This window comes from Aedes aegypti, chromosome 3 (genome assembly GCF_002204515.2).
Source record: "Aedes aegypti strain LVP_AGWG chromosome 3, AaegL5.0 Primary Assembly, whole genome shotgun sequence".
Classification (NCBI taxonomy): Eukaryota; Metazoa; Arthropoda; class Insecta; order Diptera; family Culicidae; genus Aedes; species Aedes aegypti.
Genome location: NC_035109.1, coordinates 266,417,154 through 266,439,181, shown reverse-complemented (window position 1 = coordinate 266,439,181; position 22,028 = coordinate 266,417,154). Strand labels below are relative to the sequence as shown.

Sequence of the window (22,028 nt, the reverse complement as noted above, 5' to 3'; positions counted from 1 at the left end):
GCCAAAAGTGGGGTCATGGTACAAAAAATTGTCGCATGGATGCTAAATGCATGATTTGCGGAGGTTCTTCTCACGCCAAGGACCCAGTGAAGGAAGATACCACCAAGTTTATATGCTCTAATTGCGGGGCCAATCATAAGTCATTTTTTTGGAATTGCCCTTCACGCAAGAGAGTCATGCCAGGCAGATGAAAGATAATATCCGTTACGATAACGGTCGATCCATAATTTCCCGGGTAGAGTATCCAACAATACTCATTTTTCAGTTAACGATCGCTTGATTAGGAATCATACCCATCAGGAAGATCATAATCATGCTTTTTCACAAACTAATTTTAATCCTTCGGGTTGCCGTTCAAATCTTTCAATTTCGAATGTATCTACCCACGCTAAATCCTTTGTCGATATCGTAGCAGGTAAGTTGAACTCCTCCCCTATTTGTACTATGAGTATCCATTCTACTTGTTTCAAAACGAATGGAAAAAACCCTACCACCACAGGTAACATCCACTTCGCCTCTTCGTCTACCGAAAATTCTAATGGGAAATCATCAAATGTACCCACTTCAAGTGATATGTCGCCTCTGATTTTAATTTTTCAACTGAACAATTGAATTGATTGATGCAATGTTCAAAGCCACTACTATGACTGAAGCAGTCCAAATAGGTGTAAAATTTACTAAGCACATAGTTATTGGATTACGTTTTTCTAATGGATCCAAATAATAATTTAAATATTTTAAATTGGAATGCTCGTTCTCTGAATGGTAAAGAGGATGAGCTGTTTAATTTTCTTAAGATAATAACGTGCATATATCAGTTATTACTGAAACGTATTTGAAACCTGAATCTAAACTCAAAAGAGATCCTAACTTTTTTGTTTATCGTAATGATCGACTTGATGGGGCATGTGGGGGAGTTGCAATCATCATTCATAGGAGTATAAAACATCAACTGTTTTCGTCATTTGAAACTAAAGTTTTTGAAACTTTAGGTGTTTCAGTTGAAACACAACTTGGTAAATATACTTTCATAGCTGCCTTTTCAATGCTCTGGACAGCAAGTTAATTTTCTCCAAAATGACTTGCGAAAGTTGACTCGCAATAAGTCAATTTTTTTGTCATTGGTGACTTTAATGCCAAACATCGGGGAAATATTCTCAAAGTAATTCCAACGGCAGAATTTTATTTGATGAGTGCTCTTCAGTATATTTCTCAGTTCAATACCCTGATAGCCCTACATGTTTTTCCTCTTCTAGAAATCCATCTACGATTGACTTGGTCTTAACCGACTCTAGTCATCTTTGTAGCCAATTAGTTACTCATGCTGATTTTGATTCTGATCATGTCCCTGTTACATTTCAAATATCCATGAAGCGATTCTCAATCCTATCAGCTCCACTTTCAATTATTTCCGAGCCGACTGGAATATATAAATATGAAACATATATTGGCTCTAATCTTGATGTTAACATTTCTTTACAAACAAAACTTGATATTGACAATGCTCTTGAAACATGAAAATTTGAATCCGTGATTATTGACGATGATCTTAAACTCTTGATCCGTCTTAAAAACGTGAAGAGAAGCCAATTTCAACGCACTCGCGATCCTGCTAAGAAAACTATATGGCAGGGCTTGCAGAAAGAAAACAAGAAACGTTTTTCACAATTAAGAAACAAAAATTTTAAAAATAAAATTTCTCAATTGGACCCTGGTTCTAAGCCCTTTTGGAAATTATCTAAAATCTTAAAAAAGAACCTCAGAAGCCAATACCGGCATTGAAAGAGGAAAACAAATTATTACTAACTAATTGCAAAGAAGCTCAAAAACTTACTATGCAGTTTGTAAGCGCGCACAATTTTAATTTAGGACTTACTAGTCCAATTGAAAATCAAGTTACTCAGGACTTCGAAAATATTCTCAATCAAGAGAACGTTTTCGAAAATTCCTGGGAGACTGATTTGGAAGAAGTGAGAACTATTATTAAAAAAATATAAAATATGAAAGCTCCTGGTGATGATGGAATTTTCTACATCCTCATCAAGAAACTTCCAGAAAGTAGCTTATCATTCTTAGTTGATATGTTCAACAAATGTTTTCAGTTGGCATATATTTCTGACAAATGGAAAAATGCTAAGGTTGTTCCAATTTTAAAACCAGACAAAAATCCTGCAGAAGCTTCTAGCTATCGTCCAATCAGTTTGCTTTCCTCCATCAGTAAACTTTTTGAAAAGGTTATTTTGAACAGAATGATGGTTCACATCAACGAAATTTCAATTTTTGTCAATGAGCAGTTCGGATTCCGGCATGGACGTTCGACCAATCACCAATATCGTATGAATTTCCTATTCAGCGGAGAAATATTCATATTTAGCGTAGGTAACTTATAAATAAGTAGACCCTAAAATCATCAACTGGCTAAAACGCGGATTCGGATCTAATAAATAAAATCTAAATTCTCGCTCGAAATAAAGAAACGTATTTCTAAAATTATATTACTATACCACGATTCTTGATTTTTACTGTTTTTCTGTTACCGAAACTTTTATACGTTCATTGAGATCAACTAATTCACGCCCCCACTTGACTCTATATGTGTTTAATTCCATAATTCGTGATACTTCTCTCACCGTGTGTGTGCCTCTCGCTAAACCATTTCGAAAAAGCGAAAAATTTATCTAAAAAAACCGATTGACTTACTTAAAAATGCACATCATCTGCTCGTTTGCGCGGGAGTGTAACACTGGTGAGCGTTCGCTCACCACGTGCCCTTAGCCGTTAAGTTAGCTCCCCTGATTTTCGTTACAACTAAATATTTAAATATTGTTTCCACCTCGGCTATGACTTCCATTACATGTATAAAAAATATTTACCTAAACGAATCACACAAACTTTTGCGTAACTAAGCACTAACACGTGTGTTCTTACCCAAGTAAAAATAAGAACGGAAGGATCGAAATCATTGATGGCGGCGGCAGTTTGCGCTGTTCGGTTGCCTCAATCTTCAGGAACGCCCAGGAAAATCAAAATTTTCCCTTTTCTTCTATGTACACGCAGTGATCGATTCTATCGCTCCTGAACTCTGCTCGCAACCTCGCAGGAAGGAAACCTCATTTCGTTACATTCTATACACAATTGGGGGTGGGGGTACCTGAGTACCTTGCCTTAGAAACTACTGCTTGGCCGCTTTGGGAGGCGAACCCTTGGGCTGGTCAAGCTGTTGCATTTTAGTTGTTGTTGCACGCCGGCGAATGCAGCTGAGTGCCTTGCGCGTCCGTTTCTGCGCAAGGGAACCGGACAGCATAGCCATGGCCAGCGAAGTGGGACCACGGGGTGTGCCCATGGCTGGCGCGGCCACCGTCGGTCAGGAAGTTGACGACGAGCTGCTACTACTACTGCTGCTGCTGCTGCTACTGCTGCTGTTCTCGTTCGAGAGCAGAGAAGATGCCGAAGACGAGAGCACCGACGACAGGGAAGACGTCGTACCGGACGACGACGGTTGGTACGACTGCTTGGGAGGTTTCCGGAGCTTCTTCGGCTCCGTTCGGGAGTTGAACGGGATGGGGGTGCTGATGAGGCTGCTACTTGCACTGCTGCATCCACTGGACGAGCTACTACTGCTGCTGCTACTGAAGCTACTTCGGCTGCACGAGGTCGACGATGCTTCCGCCTGCAGCTTCAGGTTGAGCTCGTGTAGGCAGAAAAGCAACTCTGCATTGGCCTTCCGATTGGTCTTCAGTTGCGCTTCCAGCTCGAACCTCTGGTCCGGATTGAGCTCGTAGATTGAGATCTCTCTCGTTGAGGTGACTTCCGCCTCCGGGATCCAATCGTCGGAGATGCTGCATGAAAGCAAACGGAAATGGATTAGTTTAGGCGCGAGAATGGTTTCGGGAAATGATATGGCTTGAAATCATTTGAATGGAATGCGGTTGAAAATAATGGTTTTGAAAACTTATATCACTGTTCAATAATTATAAATGCGATTTTTCTTTGCTGGTACCGATGGATAAAAACCGATCAGTTATTCAAATCTGAGTCCATTGAATTCAAATGTCAGATATAAATAAAATGAAGACATGCAGAATGTTCGAAAATTTAATCGCGCTCCACTGCACATCAAACATCGGTTAACTTTTAATGGAATATCAACTTAAAACAACTTAATCTAAAGAATACCTTTATACTATTCTTAAGGCAGTTTGAGGATAATTAAAAAAAAAGGAATTTGGCGAGGGGATGACGAAAATCGATATCCAACGCCATTTTGAAATCCAATATGGCAGCCTCCGGTTTGGTAGAATCATTGAAAACCAATGCAATATGTGTATTTTTGGAACGGGCGCGACGAGGGGATGACGAAAATCGATGTTAGACGCCATGTTGAAATCCAAGATGGCGGCCTCCGGATTAGTAAAATCATTGAAAACCCATGCAATACAGGTATGTTCCGGTTTTGTCACATTCCGATTTCTTTCACAATTTATTCCGTTTTTATCAACACAAATATATTGAAAATTTTTATTTTTTGGAATGTTTAGAAAGTAAACTAAAGACTTATTTTGAAGCAAGCCATATGTTTTTCAAATGCCTCAGGGTTGAATTTTCGACATTATGGAAGTATCAATCACTTGTAACGTAGGTATTAATTCCTATACAGGTCGGACTTGATTTTTTTTTCACTCCGGATAATCGAATCACTAAAAGAAAAATTTAAACTCGCGATCAAAGAACATTTTCTTTTTTCGTTATCATATTTTTATGATGCACGCCAGAAATTATTTTCTAGGAACATTAGGGCTTCTGATAAGAGATTTTTTTTTGACCAGCTTACACAAAAAACGCTTTTTTTAAACCCCCTATTCCTACCTACGTCCAAAACTGTCAAACCATTCATATTGTATATTGCGATAATGAATTATCTCAAATTTATGCATAAAAACTGAAAAATAAGAATATCAAAGAAAAGAATAAGAATAATTTCGGACGAGTCTAAAATTCCGGATAATCGAATCCCGGATAATTGAGTCCGATCTGTACCATTCAATAAGGGGTGCCTTCTTCTCGTCTGCTATCCAAACAGTCCCAGAATGTTCAAGCTTGACTAGGGTTCGCTAGAAAAGATCGATACATGTTTCTACAGTCGAGACTTGTTCTGGCCATGTCCTAGCAACAGCTAGGGATTGTAATTACAATCATACCTCGATATAACGTAACCTCTTTATAACGTAACTCAATACATAACATGAACAAAAACATGATTTATGAATGATTTATGATTTCCGTCATCCCCTCATCGTGCCCGTTCCAAAAATACCCATATTGCATGGGTTTCAATGATTTTACTAAACCGGAGGCTGCCATCTTGGATTTCAAAATAGCGTCGGACATTGATTGCCTCGTCATTCCCTCGTCGTGCCCGTTCCGATAATATCCATGAGAACAAACCTTGAGTTATTTTTATTGGCTTTTTCCCATTATGCGCAAGATTTTGGTTTCAGTATTTGTATCAATGATAGGATAGATAGGGGTAGCTATAGAATTTTGCAAATAGTATATTTTTCCCCAAAGATAGATGATAAAGATATGCTTGATCCATCACTGATGAAAAAATGCTGATAGTATCTCCATCCGTCTATCAATTGTTAGAGATAATATAGTCTATCTTCTATCCATCATTTATCAAGAAGTGATAGTATCCCTATCACTACCCATAGTGATAGCACAGACAAACAGACGTCACACTCCCATCGTTGTCCATCGACTACCTTTTTAACGGTTGATTCGAAAATATGGTAGGTGGCCAATCCGCCACCCGCAGCGCTCGCATCGTTTTTGTTCGTGTTTGACGTTTTTTCACTACCGCCATCTGTTGGCGCGTCGGCCAAACACACCGATTTTAGTATTGGGCGTACTCGTGACTATGAATTTGATCGAAATTTGTTCTAAGTGTTACGTCTGTTTGTCTGTGGTGAAAGTATCATTTGATAGTATCAAAAGATAGACGTGATAATGATAAATGAGAGGGATAAATTTGAAGCCTGTTACCTGGAATCGAACCAAGAACTTTGTGATCGATAGGCTCGTGCGCACTCCCCTCGTCTATCGGGTAAATGGACAAAAGGTTGAAAGACAAAAGGTCGAAAGACAAAAGGTCGAAGAACAAAAGGTCGAAAGAACAAAAGGTCGAAAATGATTTGCTTGGTGGTAAATTTTTCTTTCTTTGAAAAAAGATTTTCGAACTTTTGCCACCATTTTTTGTTCTTCGACCTTTTGTCCTTTCGACCTTTTGTCATATCGACCTTTTGTCCTTTCGACCTTTTGTCTTTCGACCTTCTGTCCTTTGACCTTTTGTCATAGATTCCGTCTATCGACGCCTTGATGTGGGGTGATGTTAAAACGATACATAAAGCACAGATAAACAGACGTAACACTTAGAACAAATCTCGATCAAAATCATAGTCACGAGGACATGTTCGCCCAATGCTAAAATCGGTATGTTTGGCCGACGGACCAACAGATGGCGGTAGTGTGTAAACATCAAACACGAACAAAAACGATGCGAGCGCTACGTGTGGTGGATTGGCCACCTACCATATTTTTGAATCGATCGTTAAAAAGAAGGTCGATGGACAATGATGAGAGTGTGACGTCTGTTTGTCTGTGCATAAAGCTTTCGTATGGCAATAATCGTTCCATCTTTCTTAAGGCAAAATGTATAAATTTCTATAGTCCACATCACCGCGTGTAGAATTGATACGTAATAAGAACAAATCAAGAGAATCGTGTTGGACCATTCCCCCCTCCGCAACGGTCTTGTATGAAAAAAATAAATTTTGTGTTTGAGCCGCAACGTTTGAGCCTACTCCCACTCCCCCTAGAGTGTTACGTAATTTGTGGACGGCGCCTCAGTCTGCACAAATTTAGTGGCGTTGTGTATTCAATATGACTCTCAGCTATTCAATTTATAACTACAATTCTGTTCTCAGTGTAGTCTGTATTTTTCTGCATTGGCCCTTTCAACAAGTAGAACATAATGAGTGACGTTCAATTTCAGGCATTGTCAACAAATACGAAAAGTTACCAATACATAACCTAGTTTTTGTACACTTTTCGATTGCCGAAGAGAACAATTTTGTTGCCGACAATAGTAATTGCATTGCCGATAAAAGAACAAGTGCCTCGTGACTTTGGTGAGGAAAAATAGAGGATTTAGAGAACAAAATAGTGTTTTGTGCATAATAATTAATAAATGAAGTGTGCTCAAGTGAAGTTCAGGTGTCTCCTGTTAATTGTTGTGCTTTGTTGTTGTGTATAATTGCCTTTCTAAAAGTTCAACTGCTTAGGCTGCCGACAATACGTAAGTTCCCCTAATATAAATTCAGTTTTTCTGATAGAATCCAAAGTGGCGGCAAAATCGAATACGGCTATTTTTTATTTCTTCAAATTAAGCTCCTGCATTTTCTCTTTCTAAAAACATGTTTTTGAGAAGGAGTTGTTGGAAAAAAATCTGACAGTTTCAGTGAGCCAACAATTGTCAAAAATGGAGGGAATTTCATTACTTCGATGACGGCAAAAATATTCACCTCGTTCGTTCAGTATTATATTGTACATACAAAAATATAATATTTGAATCCGTTATATTTACCACATTTTACAATAAACTAAGGAAATTTGCCCAAAATTTTTAATTTGTTTCAAATCATGAAAATTTCTTTAAACGCTGTATTTTTTTAAATATTTTCTAGTCAAATATCTTTGTATAAACACTTTTACAGAAAAGTTTTTGATGATAATTGTCCCATCATTAATCTAACTTTATATTTTTTATGATTTTTTAAATTCCTTTTTTTTCTTCTTGGCTTTACACTACGACAGAACCTGCTTCTCAACTGTGTTCCAAATGCACTACATCTACAGTTATTTTACCAATTCTCGCTTGAACCAAGCCGCCACACACTGGGAAAGAATCGAAAAAAAAACGCGGAAACAACCTGTAATTCTTCGGAATAAAGAGATAGACGTTTGGTGTTTTCAGCAAAAATCATCCTTTCAATGAGACCGATGTTTTGAAATAAAGTCATATTTTTTTGCGTTATTCGCATAAATGGCTCATATGCCATTTTCTTTCAAATGGCATTTTAAGTGTATGGTTTCTTCGGAAGAGTTGTTCATTGTTTCATGCTGAAAATTTTTGCCGAAGACGTCACATTTCCAAGGCCTACTATTTTTTAAAATAGATACATACATTTATCAAGAAAATGGTGCTAAATACCGTAATATTTGATTTTTGCTTGTATTTTTTCAATTAATATTGCGTATAGGCCATTCTTACGATCGGGCAAGTTCGGGCAGGTGTTTTCATCGCCATCCACTTACGGAAGGTCAGAGCATTATTGTCTATTATTTTCTAGGATATGATATTTAATATATTTTTTCTATGCGATCTGGAAATATGCTAATATTAAATTTAGTAGAGCTCTTAGGGCCGATTTCTTCACCTTCGATTAAGTCGTAAACCACGTTTACCCATACGATTAGACCAGGTTTAAAGGTCCAAACGCAATGATAGCGGAACGGAAAGCGGAACCGGTTCACCAGCGTGAACTATAACATGCTTGTCGACTCAGTATTGGTTCACTTCCGTACGTTGACAGCTCAGTTGAGATGGTGTGATTCATGCTGGCGAACCGGTACCGCTTTCCGTCGCCGTTCCGCTATCATTGCGTTTGGGCCTTAAGGCCTAAGCGGTGGTGAAGAAACCGATTATTAGATAAATTACAGGAATAATTTCTGTAGCATTTGAAGCCCTTAATAGTCGTTGAAAGAACTCAACATTTAGGAAGAATTCCCAGTTGAAATTCTTTTTAAAAGCATTACCAATTCAGGTCTCCCTCAAACCTGCTATGCAAGCCTGAACGCATTTTAGTTTTTTAAAACATACATTTCTGCTGCTATGAAAAATTTTCGTTATGATTTTGGGAACTCTAAGAACCCGGGGCCTTATGTCAACCGCACCTACCTAGCTACGCTACTGTTCCAGACTACCAAAAAATCATTTTTTGTGTGAGTAAAGATTCAACTCGGAAAAAAATGCAACATTTTGTTTTGGGTGTAACTTTTTAGCGTGTGGCTAAAAATTAATGAAATTTTGGGTAATATTAGTTAGAGTGTTATGTTTATGTGTGCACAATGTTATCGCGATTTGTCAAGTAGTTTTCAAGATCCATTCAAAACAAAAAGAGCTACGCCAGCAAATCTTGGGCGCGGTGATCGATAATCCTGGGCAGTCAGTCGCACAGATGGATCGGCAAAAGGCCACCGTGTTCCACGTTGTGTTCCAGGAAACAAAGACCATCAAGCGGCGCGCTGGAAGCGGTCGAAAACCGAAACCCAGAGAAGGCGTGGGAGATAAGGCAATACTTTAACAATAACCCGAACCTTTCCACCCGAGACGTGACCAAAAAGGTCAATTCGTCGAAGTTGTTCGTCCAACAGACCATGAAGCGGGCTGGGCTGCGTGTTTTTAAGGTCAGAAAGGCGCCAAACCGGACTGACAAGCAAAACACGCAGGCCAAATTTGCTTGCGCGGAAGCTGTACTGTGAGTGGCTGATAAAGCCAGGCTGTCTCGTCATGGACGATGAGACATACATCAAGGCGGACACCAAACAAATCCCCGGCCTCGAGTTTTTTGTCGGTACGTCCCGCATGGAGGTTCCGGAAGAGAAAGATGGACAAACTCGCGAAGAAGTACCTGTTGTGGCAGGTGTTCTGAGAGTGCGGACGGTACAGCAAGCCGTTCGTTACAACCCGCATAATAATAAATGCTTGCAGAAGCGCTTGCTTCCTCCGCTCTCACCGTGGTCCCACGCTGTTCTGGCCGGATTACGTCAATCCTGTAATGGATTGACACATTCGCTTTGTGGACGTTAATGTGGCCCCGAAGGAGGCGAACCCGCCAAATACAACATAACTTCGTCTGATCGAAAAGTTTTGGGCGATAATGAAGAAGAATTTGAAGAAAAGCGGAAAAACATTCATAACCGATGAAGCTTTGAAGAAAAACTGGGAACAATTGTGTAAGAAAGATGGGCAAAGCCTCGCCAAAGATCTCATGAGCAGTGTTAAGAGAAGTGTACGAGCATTCAGCTTTGGGGAGGAAATTCAATAAATAAATTATATTATCAATAAATAAATTATATTAACACATATATTGAGCTTTTCGGTAATCCAATCCGCATGGTTATTAAATCATTTAACTTTAATGTGCCGTGCACGTGGATTTTTTTCATAATTTCACCCATAATTTGTCCATCTTCACCACGTGTAATGAATTAAATAAATTATGCCAAAACATAGCTAATATATAGTTATTCAATACCTGAACATTTGAGAATTATTCGATTTAAAAAGATTTTTTGTGATCATTTTTGTGTATCTCATTTTTTCCAAGTCCAGTCTTTATAATTTCAATAGAAATCATGTAAATTCAATTGTTATAGTATTCCTGGAGATACCCTTTGAAGAATTGATAAATGACATCTTGTGTGAAATGTTGGATGAATTACATACATAAAGCACATCATTGAGGAGTTTTCTGGAATAATCTCTGGTTTAATCGCTAGAAGGTGCCTTGAGGGAATTAATATAAACATCCCTTATGTAATCTCTGAAGAAATTTCTTAAAGCTTTCCTGGAGGAATTCATGGCGTAAAATCTGAATAAATTCCTAGAAAATCATTTAAGGAATCTCTGAAAAACTGTTGGTGATTCCCGAAAAAATATATGCTTTAACGCATGAAGAAGCAACACACAGAAGAGTGCCTTAAAAATTCAGATAGATCTCTGGGGAGATCTGATAAAGCAACCCCTGGAGATATTTCGGCGGGAATTTTCAAAAAAATTCTAGGATAAATCATTACAGGAGATTGGGAAGAAACAATTAAAAAAAATCCTTCGAAGACCTCTGTAAAATATGAGCAAAATCCTGAAAAGAATCCGGCAAGAATCAATGAAGAACATAAAAAATCCTTACAGGAATAGTTGTAGAAATTTCCCTTGGAAATATACATTTTTGCGTGAATCTATGCAAGAATCTTAGCATACATTCCTGCAACAATCAATAGAGTATTTTTTAAGGAACCCTCAAAGAATAGATTGATAGACACACAGATAATTTCTGGGTGATTTTTAGATGAAGTTATGGTACAAATCTCTGGAGAAACTCTTGGCAGGATTCCAGGAACAATTGCTGTAGGAATCCTACGAGCAATCCTTGAACAAACCTTTAGAAATAATCCCAAAGGAATCGTAAAAAAATTCCAGAAATAATCCATGGCATAACATATGATACAATCCCTAGAGGGAGGATGATTTTTCTGAACGAATACTTCTCGCGGAACATTACTAAAGGACCTATGTACAAATGAGAGATTCTCTCCTCTCTCGTTCGCTTTTGATTATAACAGTAGAATACTAAAGATTTTGGGAAGTTTTTCACTATAGATCGAAAGTCAATTTCCTTGACTAGCGTTTCATACAAAAAAAAGCAACTTCTGAGATTAATGTGATTCAGTTATTAATGAAAGAGAAAGTAAACAAAGAGAGCCTCTCAATGTTAGATAGGTCCTTTAGTAATGTTACGCGAGACTTGGAAGAATAATATTTCTTGAAGAAATCGTCTGGGAGAATCTCAAAATTGTAAAACTTGTGCACGGAATTGATAAATGATACGATAGTCACGAAAGGTCAGAGCATTATTGTCTATTATTTTCTAGGATATGATATTTAATATATTTTTTCTATGCGATCTGGAAATATGCTAATATTAAATTTAGTAGAGCTCTTAGGGCCGATTTCTTCACCTTCGATTAAGTCGTAAACCACGTTTACCCATACGATTAGACCAGGTTTAAAGGTCCAAACGCAATGATAGCGGAACGGAAAGCGGAACCGGTTCACCAGCGTGAACTATAACATGCTTGTCGACTCAGTATTGGTTCACTTCCGTACGTTGACAGCTCAGTTGAGATGGTGTGATTCATGCTGGCGAACCGGTACCGCTTTCCGTCGCCGTTCCGCTATCATTGCGTTTGGGCCTTAAGGCCTAAGCGGTGGTGAAGAAACCGATTATTAGATAAATTACAGGAATAATTTCTGTAGCATTTGAAGCCCTTAATAGTCGTTGAAAGAACTCAACATTTAGGAAGAATTCCCAGTTGAAATTCTTTTTAAAAGCATTACCAATTCAGGTCTCCCTCAAACCTGCTATGCAAGCCTGAACGCATTTTAGTTTTTTAAAACATACATTTCTGCTGCTATGAAAAATTTTCGTTATGATTTTGGGAACTCTAAGAACCCGGGGCCTTATGTCAACCGCACCTACCTAGCTACGCTACTGTTCCAGACTACCAAAAAATCATTTTTTGTGTGAGTAAAGATTCAACTCGGAAAAAAATGCAACATTTTGTTTTGGGTGTAACTTTTTAGCGTGTGGCTAAAAATTAATGAAATTTTGGGTAATATTAGTTAGAGTGTTATGTTTATGTGTGCACAATGTTATCGCGATTTGTCAAGTAGTTTTCAAGATCCATTCAAAACAAAAAGAGCTACGCCAGCAAATCTTGGGCGCGGTGATCGATAATCCTGGGCAGTCAGTCGCACAGATGGATCGGCAAAAGGCCACCGTGTTCCACGTTGTGTTCCAGGAAACAAAGACCATCAAGCGGCGCGCTGGAAGCGGTCGAAAACCGAAACCCAGAGAAGGCGTGGGAGATAAGGCAATACTTTAACAATAACCCGAACCTTTCCACCCGAGACGTGACCAAAAAGGTCAATTCGTCGAAGTTGTTCGTCCAACAGACCATGAAGCGGGCTGGGCTGCGTGTTTTTAAGGTCAGAAAGGCGCCAAACCGGACTGACAAGCAAAACACGCAGGCCAAATTTGCTTGCGCGGAAGCTGTACTGTGAGTGGCTGATAAAGCCAGGCTGTCTCGTCATGGACGATGAGACATACATCAAGGCGGACACCAAACAAATCCCCGGCCTCGAGTTTTTTGTCGGTACGTCCCGCATGGAGGTTCCGGAAGAGAAAGATGGACAAACTCGCGAAGAAGTACCTGTTGTGGCAGGTGTTCTGAGAGTGCGGACGGTACAGCAAGCCGTTCGTTACAACCCGCATAATAATAAATGCTTGCAGAAGCGCTTGCTTCCTCCGCTCTCACCGTGGTCCCACGCTGTTCTGGCCGGATTACGTCAATCCTGTAATGGATTGACACATTCGCTTTGTGGACGTTAATGTGGCCCCGAAGGAGGCGAACCCGCCAAATACAACATAACTTCGTCTGATCGAAAAGTTTTGGGCGATAATGAAGAAGAATTTGAAGAAAAGCGGAAAAACATTCATAACCGATGAAGCTTTGAAGAAAAACTGGGAACAATTGTGTAAGAAAGATGGGCAAAGCCTCGCCAAAGATCTCATGAGCAGTGTTAAGAGAAGTGTACGAGCATTCAGCTTTGGGGAGGAAATTCAATAAATAAATTATATTATCAATAAATAAATTATATTAACACATATATTGAGCTTTTCGGTAATCCAATCCGCATGGTTATTAAATCATTTAACTTTAATGTGCCGTGCACGTGGATTTTTTTCATAATTTCACCCATAATTTGTCCATCTTCACCACGTGTAATGAATTAAATAAATTATGCCAAAACATAGCTAATATATAGTTATTCAATACCTGAACATTTGAGAATTATTCGATTTAAAAAGATTTTTTGTGATCATTTTTGTGTATCTCATTTTTTCCAAGTCCAGTCTTTATAATTTCAATAGAAATCATGTAAATTCAATTGTTATAGTATTCCTGGAGATACCCTTTGAAGAATTGATAAATGACATCTTGTGTGAAATGTTGGATGAATTACATACATAAAGCACATCATTGAGGAGTTTTCTGGAATAATCTCTGGTTTAATCGCTAGAAGGTGCCTTGAGGGAATTAATATAAACATCCCTTATGTAATCTCTGAAGAAATTTCTTAAAGCTTTCCTGGAGGAATTCATGGCGTAAAATCTGAATAAATTCCTAGAAAATCATTTAAGGAATCTCTGAAAAACTGTTGGTGATTCCCGAAAAAATATATGCTTTAACGCATGAAGAAGCAACACACAGAAGAGTGCCTTAAAAATTCAGATAGATCTCTGGGGAGATCTGATAAAGCAACCCCTGGAGATATTTCGGCGGGAATTTTCAAAAAAATTCTAGGATAAATCATTACAGGAGATTGGGAAGAAACAATTAAAAAAAATCCTTCGAAGACCTCTGTAAAATATGAGCAAAATCCTGAAAAGAATCCGGCAAGAATCAATGAAGAACATAAAAAATCCTTACAGGAATAGTTGTAGAAATTTCCCTTGGAAATATACATTTTTGCGTGAATCTATGCAAGAATCTTAGCATACATTCCTGCAACAATCAATAGAGTATTTTTTAAGGAACCCTCAAAGAATAGATTGATAGACACACAGATAATTTCTGGGTGATTTTTAGATGAAGTTATGGTACAAATCTCTGGAGAAACTCTTGGCAGGATTCCAGGAACAATTGCTGTAGGAATCCTACGAGCAATCCTTGAACAAACCTTTAGAAATAATCCCAAAGGAATCGTAAAAAAATTCCAGAAATAATCCATGGCATAACATATGATACAATCCCTAGAGGGAGGATGATTTTTCTGAACGAATACTTCTCGCGGAACATTACTAAAGGACCTATGTACAAATGAGAGATTCTCTCCTCTCTCGTTCGCTTTTGATTATAACAGTAGAATACTAAAGATTTTGGGAAGTTTTTCACTATAGATCGAAAGTCAATTTCCTTGACTAGCGTTTCATACAAAAAAAAGCAACTTCTGAGATTAATGTGATTCAGTTATTAATGAAAGAGAAAGTAAACAAAGAGAGCCTCTCAATGTTAGATAGGTCCTTTAGTAATGTTACGCGAGACTTGGAAGAATAATATTTCTTGAAGAAATCGTCTGGGAGAATCTCAAAATTGTAAAACTTGTGCACGGAATTGATAAATGATACGATAGTCACGAAACGGTCGTGACGTATCACAGAAAATAGCTGCGAACAATCAGACTTCTATCCACGGAAAACTGTATTTGAATTGAATGAAGCTGATGTTGAATAACGATTGGTCAAATTATGATTGATGTTAGTTGATTGAAATAGAAAAAAAAGTACGAAATCACTGATGGCACTCAGTCCGCAGCTTCGGAGCTAATCTAAGGAAGAAATTCATGTGGAAAATACATTCTCTAAGGGGAAATGTTGGGAGAAAATGGAAACATCTAGTAAATATTACCACATGGATTGATTGATGGTCTAAACATTTATAAGACCTAAATATTTCGCAGTCTAAAAATTCAACATATGTTCACAAATATGACAATTCAACAAAGAAGTAATACGGTGGAAGATTGAAACTTCCATGTTGTGTCGACGTTAATCTGCATCGGACATCTGAGAACAAAATCTGTCGTTACGAAATCTGGATGGCAAGTTTTTAGTATGAGAAAGTAATCAGAAAATCCATGGGTTTCTAAAGGTGAAAAAGGGTAGAAATCGATTATCATTGATCAAATGGGAATAGCTAGCCACTTACTCGTCTAGCTCTCAATGGGGGTTTATATAATGTATGTATAGCTATAAACATATTCATATTCATATTTAGGTCTAATTTTGAGAAAAGTGTTTTGTCTGCATTTTCCATTATTCTTAATGACGATTTTATCGCATCTTTGTTAATTTTTCCGGAAAAATAAATACATAGTAAAAATCGACGATTTCTCTGTTGCTGCCAATCAATCTGCTGAAAGTCGGCGTAATAAATAAAGTGTGCTATGAAAATCTACAACAGATCAATATTAAAATAGCCTGGTTTGAATAAGGAGTAATTGCGCTTCTTGGAGATGATTTAAAGATCTATTGATTCACAATTGTGATTGCTCTGAGATTTATAATAGATATAACAAATTTTAAAGGTTCATTTTCGAGTTATTCATTCATAAGTACGTAAACCGGAAGCAGATTGATAAGTTACCTTTGTAATCCACATCAACAATTTTCAATTCAATCATAAGTTCAGAAAACCAATAGAAAATAAGTCTTCTTATTCTTGAAGACAGGTTGAAATAGATCAATATACCTCCGGATAACGATATTCGCAATTTTTGTGCTGTGTTTCTGATTTCCATTCAGGAAAGTGTGTATTGTCATCGGTTTTCAACTATATCTAAGCGCAAAACAAAAATCTACTTACATTTCCCGCGGGTACCACTTGACAAACACCTCCGCTCCAAATCCGGTGACCCGCCGTCCTGCGGCCTGTCCCCGGAACGTCACCGTGCCCCGACGAGCACTGGCCACACTGCCGGCCATGATCAGTCTGTGCTGCAGCCCTTCCATCACTCCGATATCGAAAAAGTCAAACCGTCGAGCTGTTGGACGACACAAACCGCACAGAATTAAGGATTGTTTTCGCTGAGGAACCCCGGTGTTCAACGCTTACCTGACCACGGTTGACGTCGATATCGTAGCTTTTTGCCAGTCTTGCGAAGAACCTTGGGAAGGGGTGGATCCGATGATCGTTTGCCTGCGCTGGCGTTATCCGTGTTGTTGAAGTGATGATTGACGTGCTTCTCCAGTGCAAGCTATAAAACAGGAATTTTATCGTCAGTCAACGGCAATTCATAGCCTACAATCGAGGAACAATCTTACCTGGGATCCGAACCGCATCCCGCACCCGGCCACAATACATTTGTGTGGTTTGGAACCGCCGTGCGACAGGACGTGCCGTTCCAACCAGCGTCGACTGCACGACTCCTTGTTGTGCACCTTGCAGCCATCCCAGAGGCAAGCGAACGGTCCCGTCTGGGTGTTGACGTGCTGGATCTGCAGATGGTCCAACAGCTTTGAGCTGGTGTCGAACTGGGCGTCACAGTTGCTCCAATAGCACACCCCGAACAACCGGCCGTCCGACAGACGCCGGAAACCTTTTCGGCCAAAGTTGTGGTGCACTCCATTCTGGGCTGGGAAGCGGATGGTTTTTGGCTGCGACAGGATGGGGCTCTTCGCACTCTCCGTCATCTGGGGGGTGTTTAGGAAATCGGTTTCTATGCTCGGAGGCGACATGTCGACCGGCGTAGTGGACCTTTGAGATTCGGACGGTTCGGCCGATCCAGTAGGGCTGGATTCATCCAGCGGGCTTTGGTTGCTGTAGTCCTGATCGGAGGACATCGATTCTTGCGGTTGGTCGTCCGGTTGATCCGGTAGCTTGAGCTTGATTTGCTCCAGGAGTAAGCTCTTGGGGGATTTTTGGCTGGGAGGTAGGCTGAGGGTGTCCAGTAGGTCGGTTTCGATAGTCGGAGGTGGTGGTAGCTCGCAAGGCAATGGAGGGGATGGTTGCGGGTCCTCCAGTTCGGGAAGCTCAACGGCTTCAGAGGACTCGTCAATTTTTGGTTCTTCGAGATGGGGCTCATCTTCCGGCTCTGGTTCTACCTCTGGCTCCGGTTCTGTTTCCGGTTCGGGTTCCATCTCCGGCTCTGGTTCCAGCTCCGGCTCCGGCTCCGGTTCAGGTTCTGATTCGGCAGGAATGACTGGAGGTTCAGATAATGGTGACGGTGATGGGACTGGTGATGGTGTCGACTCTTGGCGAGATTCCTCGTCCTTTTTCTGCGGCGTGGAGTCGGGAGATCCCGGCGAGCAGAGGTCGATTGTGAGGGATTTGTCCTCGGTGTCGCTGGAGTTGGCAACGATGCCACTGTCGTTGCTACTGCCGCAGTCCAGACTCAGTGGGTTGAGAGCTGGCGGTGACTTGTTGTCTATGGCCCGCGGAGAGAGGACGGGCGATGGAACGGATGCTACCGGAAGCGGTGCCGGCGCAGTCAGAAGAGGCGGAGTGCAGGACGCCGGAGCTAATGCTGGCGGCTCAGACATGGGTAGATTGGGTTTTGGTTTGTCCTTGATGGGGGTGGTGGATGTGGCTTTGGTTGCAACTGATGCCGATAGCACAAGCTTCGGAATCGGAGCGGATGGTGGGACTAGTTTGGGAGGATTCGATATGACGGGGGTGATTGAGATCGACGGTTTGTTCAACTGCACTGGAACTAGTTTGGGAGGTTCGGTGCTGGAGATCGGCTTGATCGGCGGCGGTGGTTTGGAGGAAGTGGTGCTAGTAGCAGAAGCTATGATGATCTTCTGATTGTTCAAGGTATTCATGATGGGTTTGGCAGTGGTGGTGTAGGTTGGTACCGTTGCCACGAGGGGCGGTGGGGAGAGGGGCTGTGAGATGGTGGTTGATCCGGAGGGGAGCGTCGACGTTGAAATGGTAATTGGGGAAGTGAAGGATGATGAGGACGGACTGCTGGTGTAGACGGGGTTTTGCGGGTTAAGGAATAGATTTGAGGGAATAGGAACGAACTGAGGTGTTTGACCGAGTTTGGTTGTTGATTGCAGGTTTTGGAGCACCGCTTGTGGGATGTTGGCCAGCAATTGGTGGAAATTTGGCAGCATTTGTTGCTGTTGCTGCTGTTGTTGTTGCTGCTGGATGATGGCAGTGATATTTGGTAACTGAGTTGATTGAGGTTGACTGGGTTGAAGTGGATGCAGCGCTGGGATGTTGGCTTGAGCCGCTTGTACCAGGGCTTGTTGAAGACTCGCGGAAGTCAGCATGGTGGGGAGAGCGGCTGTGTTGAGGAGGATTTGTCCACTAGGAGCCATGAAGAACGGCTGTGGGGTGTAGGCCGTAGCCGTAGATGTGTTCGCCTGTTGGTAAAGCTGAGTTGGTTTTTGAGCGTGGAGGGTGAACGCTTTGGCCTGATGTGCGGGTTGATTTGTGCTGATGGTGCTAGCTGCAGTCGATAAAGTTGCAGACTTGGTGAGTAGACCATTGAGACCCATGCTGACTGTCGCCGAATCCATGGGCAGGCTCTGCTGTGGGGTTGGTGCTTGCTGTCCTGCAGTGCCAATTGCCTGCTGCTGTTGCTGCTGAATTTGGTGCAGCTTGATGACAGCACCATTCATGTAAAGCTGTGTGGTTCCGTTGTTCAGTCTGGTGGCCGTCAGTCCATGTGTGGCGTTGTTCATCACCAGATTGGCAGTGGTTGGACTGCTGGTAGTTGAGGATGCGACTACCGGGGCGTTCAGTTTGGCAGCCGCCGACGAAACCGGTTGGGTTGGTACGAGATTCGGTATCTGTACCAGATTTGGCATGACGGTGGTCGTTTGCGGATGAAACTGGAACACAGCCGAGCCTAGCTTGGTTGGCGTCCGGGGAGGACTACTCAGTTGGAGTTGCTGTTGAACAACCTGTTTGAACTGTTGTTGTGCTTGAAGTTGAGCCTGTGTTTGATTCTGCTGTGGCTGTGACTGATTTTGACTGGTTTGTTGTTGCGTTTGAGTGGACTGTTGATGCTGCTGCTGTTGTTGGGGAATTCGTATGGTGGTGAGCAAGACGGTTGATTGAGGTGACTTAACCAACTGTTGATCCTGCTGTTTGATGAGTTGATTGCCGGTTGAAATAGCGGAGGTGGCGGTCGTGGCAACCATCTGTTGGTTGTAGTTGATGCTCAACTTGGGATCGGAAGTTCGAGGTGCAATTGTGACCGGCTTTTTGGGTTGTCCAACTCCGAGACCTCCCTGAGGTGAGTGACTAACTTTGCGGGTAAGCGACACTGTTGGTGCTATTCGCGCAGTCTTTCGTTCGACCTTCTTCAGCGTAGTAGCTGGAGTTATGGAGGTTGCTTGCTGTTGCTGTAGGAGGTTGAGGTATTTCTCTAAGCTGGCCGCGTTGGAGGTTTTGACCGGGCCGGTCTTGATGATACTTTTCTGCTGCAGCACCGTGGATGTTGTTGTCATCAGTTCGGTGGTAGTGGTGATTTCTGCTTCTGCTTCCGCTGTTGCCGTCGTCGTGGAGGAGGCCGTTGTCGTCTTCAACGTAGTGGCTCGTCCCGCTATAGTTTTAATATTTTTCTTAAGATTATTAAATGTGTTGGTGGTTTTCATTTGGGACTTGAAGTAACCTGTTATCTTGTTCGCGTTGCAGAGGTCGGCATTTCCGCTGGCAGTGAAGTTTTTCGCGTTCTTCGTAATAGTGGTCGTCGTCGTACCGGCGGTTGAGATCTGCTGATGGTGATGGCTGGTGTTGCTGGCGGCGACGATTGCCATCTGGGTGAGTTTTTTGGTAGTGGTTGCATTTGCGGCAGAGGTTGTCAGACTCGAACCAACTGCCACTAGTCCTGGCGGTCCCGAAAGGCCTGTCGTATTGGTGCCGACCGATTTGTTAACCTTCTCCACATTGGTGGTTCGTATTCGCTTGGCACCGCTGGCAATGGTGTTGGTGCTATTGCTTCTAGTGTTGGTGCTGGCCTCCGAGTGGGTCGTCGGTTGTAAGCGCTTCAGCTTGTTGACCGCAGTTACCGAGAGGGTTCCAGCTGCGGCTGCCGCAACCAAGGCAGTGTTCGATTGCTGTGTAGTGGGTTGTGATTGATTTTGCGTCGTCGGAGTATTGACTGCAGGTGAATTGTTACTGTTGGTAGAACTATTGCTAGTGGCTGTGCTTGAGTTGTTATTTGATTGGACATTATTGCTATTGGTAGCGTTGGTGTTGTTGCTTGTGTTCCATGGCCACTGGTGGGGTTGATATTGCTGTTTGATCGTTAGATTTGAACCCTGCGTATGAGGGGCCATCTTTGCGCTTATGGAAGCCGTTTTGACGGTGACTTTCGAGGACCGGACTGACGGAAAGTTCTCGTCCCTGTTGCCACTGATTCCGCTGCTGTTTCGCACAGACAGCGATTGATGCTGCATTGAACTGCCGGACTTAACCTAGGATCGTTCCGTTGCTGCCATTCATCTTCCTACATTGGTCTTAGAAGCTCCCGAGCTGCAATGAAACGAGAAAACGTAAGCATTAGAAACGTTTGCCGATACACAACTTCTTACGATAAAGCCACCGCAGCAACAACCGAAACGCACGCTGGATAATATCCAAAACGATAGGATGAATGGAATGGAAGCCACCTGAATGAGCCATGCGCTCTCAATGTTTGCCGAGAAAAAAGAAATAGCGAAGACGTGTAGAAGATAACCAAACAGAATTGAGATTATGAGCATTGAAATCCCTCCGCTTGAAGCGGAAATCCGTAGGATGGTTTTGGGGCTACAGTTTAACCCGCGAAGACGCGGTTGTCAGTGTGGTATCCAGAACGTGACTGGAATTTGACGACGGGAAGAAATGATCCTGTCTTGGCCTCTATCTATATTTAGACAGGTTGTAAATAGAAACCGGTCTAGAAAATTTAACGGAGACGCTCATAGCTTCCGCTCCCGGGTCAACAAACGCAAGACACTGTGTTAGGAATTTGAGATTAGATTCGGGCAAAGCGCGACAATAAAATGGTCGAACGGTGGATATTAACTTATGCTAATTTTTTGCCAAATTTCGATGTGATGTCACAGACGGATCCTAGCGAAAAAATTCGCGCTCCGTCCGGTGCCATAAACCGGTTACCGTGCGCTTCTGGGAAGAATTCCGTGGTTTTTGGTTGTCGGTTGGAACTTTTATGGAATTTCACCTTTTTTTTCCCATGCATCTTACGCGCGCTATGAACGAAAAATTGCAAATTGGCGGGAACTTTCATGTCTCTGTTCGAGGTGTAAGGTCGTAAATTAGCGAAGTGAACAGGTAGGTCGTAAACTGCTGCTATTTCTGAATAGGGATATTGGGACTAAGAACGGATGAGTTTTGTATCTCATTGCGGAATACTCCTAAATCGGATGAGATTCCTAGAACGACTTGTAAAAGAAGAGAACAGTAGAAGTTTAATAAAATTAATCGAAAAACTCGTGTTGTGCGTACACAAATTCTTTGTTTTTAAAAACTAAAGCAATAAAACAGTGCTCCGAAAACAGTATTTTCAGCACTGTTTTTTTTTTTTAATATTGATCCCTTTACGA

At 41.4% G+C, this 22,028-nt stretch overlaps 1 protein-coding gene across 5 annotated transcripts in view; it reads right to left on the bottom strand.

Annotated features, from left to right (window-relative positions):
• Positions 1 to 2,456: 2,456 nt before the first annotated feature.
• The window catches only part of LOC5573733 (zinc finger protein jing homolog), a 337,954-nt gene continuing 318,382 nt past the window's right edge, over positions 2,457 to 22,028 (bottom strand). For 4 of the 5 annotated variants that reach the window (XM_021848706.1, XM_021848707.1, XM_021848708.1 and 1 more), the window contains 4 exons: positions 16,791 to 20,955; positions 16,582 to 16,723; positions 16,333 to 16,510; positions 2,457 to 3,839 (listed from right to left, as the gene is read on the bottom strand). In XM_021848706.1, the coding sequence (XP_021704398.1) occupies positions 3,365 to 3,839; positions 16,333 to 16,510; positions 16,582 to 16,723; positions 16,791 to 20,879 (4,884 nt within the window). In that variant the 5' untranslated portion in view covers positions 20,880 to 20,955 and the 3' untranslated portion in view covers positions 2,457 to 3,364. The remainder of the gene's footprint in view (positions 3,840 to 16,332; positions 16,511 to 16,581; positions 16,724 to 16,790; positions 20,956 to 22,028) is intronic. The other variant, XM_001654710.2, reaches the window with a different exon arrangement.